At 45.4% G+C, this 6,000-nt stretch overlaps 1 protein-coding gene across 7 annotated transcripts in view; it reads right to left on the bottom strand.

Annotated features, from left to right (window-relative positions):
- The window catches only part of AFAP1L2 (actin filament associated protein 1 like 2), a 103,394-nt gene continuing 97,394 nt past the window's right edge, over positions 1-6,000 (bottom strand). For all 7 annotated transcript variants that reach the window (XM_090058491.1, XM_090058484.1, XM_090058485.1 and 4 more), the window contains 3 exons: positions 5,462-5,655; positions 3,653-3,775; positions 1-1,640 (listed from right to left, as the gene is read on the bottom strand). In XM_090058491.1, the coding sequence (XP_089914617.1) occupies positions 1,614-1,640; positions 3,653-3,775; positions 5,462-5,655 (344 nt within the window). In that variant the 3' untranslated portion in view covers positions 1-1,613. The remainder of the gene's footprint in view (positions 1,641-3,652; positions 3,776-5,461; positions 5,656-6,000) is intronic.

Genomic DNA, 6,000 nt, shown 5'->3' with positions numbered 1-6,000 from the left:
TGCATTATCGCCACTGCTTTAGCCTCTGTGGTGCCAGAGCAAGGCTGAGACCATCAGAGCCAGCTGGGCTAGCGAAGCAGACTTCCAGTCTGGTGGGGCTGAAGGACGCCAGGGGAGGAGAGCAGGCCTGGCCCTGGAGCTCCCTTTTCTCCCAGAGGTGAGTTATCTGAATGTCGTTTCACTGCTATCACTGTAGAAGAGCCGCGTCAATCAATAGTAGAAAGACTGTGCATGCAACCTAGTCTGCAGACCAGGGTTTCACTCAGGTTAATTCAGTAGCTATAAAAAAAAAAAAAAATCCTAAACCCCTTAGCTATTGCAGTGCTACTGTTTCAGCAAAAAAGAAAGGGATGCTGTGTAAACTTCAGTGCCAGAGAGATGGCCTGCAGTCTGTCTGCTGCTAAGTTTTTTCTCTACCTTCCCTGAAAGTGTGTGTGTGTGTGTGTGTGAGAGAGAGAAACAAGTTAAAATGATGTCACAAATGTGACTGGACCATAAGCTCTTGTAAGCCATTTCTCTCTAAAGACGTGCCAGAAAAGCCATTCAGAGTTGGACCAAAATCTCCAAACCAGCAAAGAGCGTTCACATCTTGGGAGGAGGAATTGAGCTCTTGAAATGGTCATCTGTGAAAGATGGATCTAGATCTTGAAGTTGTCTCGCCTGACGGTGTGCAGACCCATCTCTGCTTCAAGCCCTCGCAGGTAAAACTGAAGTGACAACTACCCTCCTCAGTTTGTCTCTCTGAAGAAGCTCAAAATCTTTATGAAGGAAAATGAGTCCAACTTGCTTTTGGCAGCTTTAGGGGATCTTTCTGGGTACCAGGTTCCTGCTGGCCAAAAACAGGAGGAAAGTCTTGATTATCTTCACTTTGACCATGCTCATTCCCAGTTATAGAGACAAGGGCTTGAGTACGAGTCTTGGGATAAGTGCAAGTTGATCCCCTTAGCTGTCCATCTCAACCTGATGGTGAGTCGCCGTGCCGGGTCTCTGGGGAGGGCTGCTGCTTGCTTCCAATTTGGTTGCACACATTTCACTCAGTAGAGTTTGGGCTTCTCAACTTTTCATTTGTCTAGAGAAACTCAGCTTTAGTGCAGACAAGACCACGGGCAGCAGCTGGCAACAGGTTGAGACGAGTCGGCTTTTGTCTGGTGATCTGGTACAAGTCCGCTGCAGAAAGTTGGGGATCCTGGTGTGTAAGCAACAAGAGCAATAGGTCTCCACTCAGATTCCACCAGTAATGGAGCCATTGCTAATATAGAAACCTTAAGACAAATGATAAAACTTCAGAGTAGAAACACACAAAACATCCATATGTACAGTAACATTCTTGTGTACATTGGTCAGGTTAGGAGTATGACGCAAGGGTGCCGCTTGTGTTATTCTCTTAGCTACACAATAGGACTTGGCTGGAAAAAGCAGGACCATTTTGAATTGGGATGGTAAGGGAGACTGTCCAACTCCATCATTTCTTCGGAGCCAATGGCACGGGGTAGAGGCATCGGTGGGTATTTTAGCCTTTCTAGCCCGGCCTCTACCTACAGATGGTTGAATGCTGATGTCCAAGCGTTGGCAAGTCTAGTCTTTTTTAGTCCATTCTTGAAGACATGCCTTTTCTAACTAGTGCCTTTCTTCTCCCATTCCTGCCAAAGAACAAAAATAAGTTATGGAGAAGAGACACCTCTGTACTGAGTGCTGCAGAAAGGAATCAAATAGCATGAGCCTCAATATAGTGCAGTCATCACCATCCACCTATAGCACTGTTCTTGGTGGTGGCAGATGACAGAACAAGGAGCAACTTCCCTAAACAAGGGAAGTTTAGGTTAGAGATGCAGGAAAAACTCTCTCACAAGGAAGGTAGTAAAACACTGAAATGGGTTATCCAGAGAGGCAGTGGAAGCTGCATCCTTGGAAGCTTTTAAGACCTGGCTAGACAAGCCTTGGCTGGGATGGACTTGTTGGGGCTGGTCCTGTAGGGGACTAGATGACCTCCTAGGGTCCCTTCCAACCCTAATTTTCTATGATTCTTTGATTTTTTATTTTTTTTCCCCCCCCAAGCTCCCTCTGCTAAGGGTGTATAGTGATGGTACTAACTATGGGTGCGGACAGAAGTGGCATTCAAAGAGGTTTTGTTTTGAAGCGCTTCAGCCACCTTTTGCACATTTCCAAGGGCTTGTGCATTTGTCCAGCTGGCCATTTGAAACTTCTCCTTTGCTACTTCTGTCCACATGCTATAGTCCACAGCACTTTACTTGCAGGGAAGGTGGCAACGTCACAGACACTAAGAAGAGTGGAAACATCTTCCTCTTGAAAGGAAAACCACAGTAGACAATCAAGTGAAATATGTTTGAGGAAAGAGCTGAGGAAGGCTCAGCCCAATTCCACTCGGGGCATAGTCTCATTTGCCCATTTTATCCGTATGTCCATGCCAGGATAGGATGGTGGCAGAACTATGGACTCTGGAGCTATGGACTAAGAACAGCTCAAGACTTGGACACATGCCTAATGCTGTCCTCTCCTGGCTTGGTCAATCAGGCCAGGGAGCCAAAAATGGCTTGCATGTGATGCTGGTCACCCCACTCCCTTGTGCACCACTGGCTAAAAAAGCTGGTATTTCTAAGTGCCAAAATAGCTTGGCTTGCCTGGACCTCCCTTTGATTGATGGGGTGTCAAATACAGGATTAGGAAGGGAAGTCTACAAGCTTCCTGCACTGAGACAACGTTTTCCTACTTGTCAAAGCTTGCAGATTCCCATTATGGGTACAGGCCTGAAGTTTCACAAGTGTCTAGTACACTTGTGCACTTTGGTTTGGGACTGATTAGCTCATGTAGCACCTTGAGAGACCTGACCTGCAACTGCAGCGTGCACCCACCTCTGAAAACTAGGATCCATTAAAGTACCTTAAGCCTGATTTCCAAAATCACTAGATACTAATGAAAATAAAGTACATAAATACTGCAAGTGTTTGAAGCTACTTCTCAGTCATAAATAGCCAAGTGTTTAAAAAAAGTTGCCAAGTATCACTACCCAGGCTTTTATAGGAAACCAAAAAAAGGTGACACTACTTTCCCAAGGTCATCCTATGCATCAAGAGCCCTGCTGAAAGTAAACCAGATCAGCTCCTGTCCTGTCCCTCCTATCATATCTACCAGCTCCGTCTGCCTACTCCCCCTTGCGGTGAAGCTGGTGTGTATCCTGTCACCCTCCTTAGCAGAGTGTGAATTAAGTGGTTTGTGTGTAACGTTTGACTCATTCATTCAAGCCGCCTTCAGTATGACAGCGCTGCTTAGTTGAAATTTGGTTGTGTAAATGTTGAGATTTCTAAAAACCACAGGACAGAAATTAACTTGCAGTTAGACCTGTTCCAGGTGAAGATGCCTGCCAAGGTAATCAAAGCTACAAGTCAGGTTAATCAGCTTTGAACAACGGACCAAAAATGAAGAGAGGGTCTCATTCCTGCCATTCCCAGGTCAGTTATTAACACAAAACAATCACTGTCCTCCAGCACTGAGGAGGAGAGCTGAAAAGCAAAGGACTTGGAAAGGAAAGGGGAAGAAAAGTGCAGTCTGATGACTTGACAAGTACAAAATAGCTGAGGATACGCATCGGTTCCCAGGAGTTTATTTTGAGAGACCACGATAAACCGCACTTTACCTTAGCTTTCTGTAGAACTGTGCCTTTTCCTGTTACCATGACGGAGAGTGGCCTGTTCTTTAAAGCTGTTGCTGAGTTAACTGGGGAGTTGTCCGCGCTGCTTGCTGGGCTGGCAATTTTTACCTGCAGTCACAATGATAAGTAACTGAGGAGCTGAAGATTTGATTTTGCCACATTTTTCACACTTCATTAGCAATCCTTGAAAATACCATAATGTTTAGCAGAGCATTTTAAAGCTCATTTGTGCTGAGGTAGCAACACAGCAATGATGCTGAGTTTGGCCTGCAACGGCCTGACACCAGCATTACAACCACGCTCAAGAAGCATCTTGTATTTTGGCTCTGTGGGACTTTAATTCTTCACAGTTAAGTATCAGTGACCAAAGAGGTCGTTTTGGTCTGTAATATCTATGCTCATCACATCAGCCTACCGGCTACCCCACTTCTGTTCTAGCCTTGAATATGGACCAACATGAGAAGAGATGGACCCAGATGGCAAAATTTGGAGCTAAGGTATTTATCTGGCTCCCAATCTGTGCCTATCCTTAACACTTCTGCAACGTAAGCTAATCCATGTTATAGATGGCAGGCAGGCACCGTAAAGACTAACTCATTCAAAAGCTTTCATTGGTGACAGTCAGTACTGCACCAGATGCTATGAATGAATTTACAGAATAGGAGTACTGAATAGAAAGGAATAAAGTCATCCGCATACAAAGGATAGGGAAGGGCTAGGAGACCCCACTCCTGATAGAGAAGAAGGTGGTTTGAAAAGCTAGAAAGAGATAAACAACGCAGTTAATCCGGTGATCCATGAAGGTTATAATCCACGAAGGTTATAAAGATAATCCGTGAAGGTTATAAAAGGCACTAGGGCCTTGCTCCACACTTAGCTGTGGCCCCTCATCAAGAGAGCCCATATCACTGGCCCAAAAACACAGATTATAACAGTTCATTCACCAGCTCCTCTACCAATGTCATATACTTGCTTACAGTGCCCCTCTACTTTTCACACGGGACAATCCCTGCACATAAGAATGAATGGACACTGATTTGACACAGAAAAGACACAAGCCTGTGGCAGAATATTTGAACCTCCTTGGCGAGTCCATCACTAGCCTCAGAGGAGCTGTTCTGAAATAACAAAACTTTAAAATCCAACTTGAATGCAGAACTGTAGAACAAGATGCTGTCCACAGCCTGGACTGCATTAAATAGGGTCACAACCGAGTTTCTGGAGTCTTCTCCCCTTACCTGGATTAGTTTTTATAATCTGTATGTTCCTTAGTGAGTTAAATCTCCGTCTTGGCTGTCCCTTCTTCCCCTTTGCCTATCCTTTGTATTTAAATTACTTTATTCCTTTCTATTTAGTACTACTGGTCTCTTCAAGTCTGTTCATAGCACCTGACAAAATAACTCACTGACTACGAATGCTTATGCACGGCTAACTACCTCTCTCTACTCAGGTTATACAGAAGGGTAACAGGTACCAGCAGATGGGCCTAGACCCTTCAACGGCACGATTTGACTTCGGTGGGAATTAAGCCCCTAAATGCTGCGTGAAGATTTGGGTCCAAGCTTCAACAGGAAATCTGTGCCACAGCAATTTGGTCTCCCGGATCCCAGACAAGTGCCCTTCCTCGTCTTATCCAGATGTTTTTAAAATTTTGGGGTGTTGTGATCTGGACTCTAGGTTTTGAGTCCAACTCTAGTTGTGGAGGGAAGGTGCAATGAACTCCTGTTCCCAGAGCCCAAACTGGTCTCGAAGATAAAGCTCTGCCAGGAAACGGCTACAGAGCAGCGCACGTACCTTGGGGGCCGCGTTCTCCAGGTGCGTGGTGTCCACGGCTGTGCCAAGTGTCACTGGGCCAGACTCTACTTTCTTCAGGTTTTCTTTCACTTCCATAAGGCTCAGTTCCAGGTCCACCCTCCTGCTCTCTTTCCTTTTGCATGCCTCCTTGATCTCCTTCAGCTTCTCCTCTGTGGTAGCCAGCACACTCTTATCTGCAGAGGGAATAACACACACCAGCTGATCAGCTGGCACTACAGTGCTCAGAGCTGCCCTATGCCCAAGTCATTGTTCAAGAATCAGCTGTTCTGTTTATTGGGCAGAAGAAGAGAAGAAAGACTAATGAAGCATGATTTCTACACCTCTGCTCAAACAAGGTGCTGTTATAGGAAGATGTGGGCAACTGTTCTTCAATAACTCAGTGTGCTGGGATTGGGGGGACCGGTATAGGAAATGAAAGGACTTGTGTGAGTTACTGAAGTGGAAGAAGGAGTTATAAATCACATATTACTCTATAGTCACATGCATCTAGCATATAGTGGCTGAATGTGCATGTGGTT

The sequence above is a fragment of the Crocodylus siamensis genome, chromosome 7, assembly GCF_052110815.1.
Source record: "Crocodylus siamensis isolate JL-2025a chromosome 7, ASM5211081v1, whole genome shotgun sequence".
Classification (NCBI taxonomy): domain Eukaryota; kingdom Metazoa; phylum Chordata; order Crocodylia; family Crocodylidae; genus Crocodylus; species Crocodylus siamensis.
This window is presented reverse-complemented; position numbering and strand designations above follow the sequence as displayed.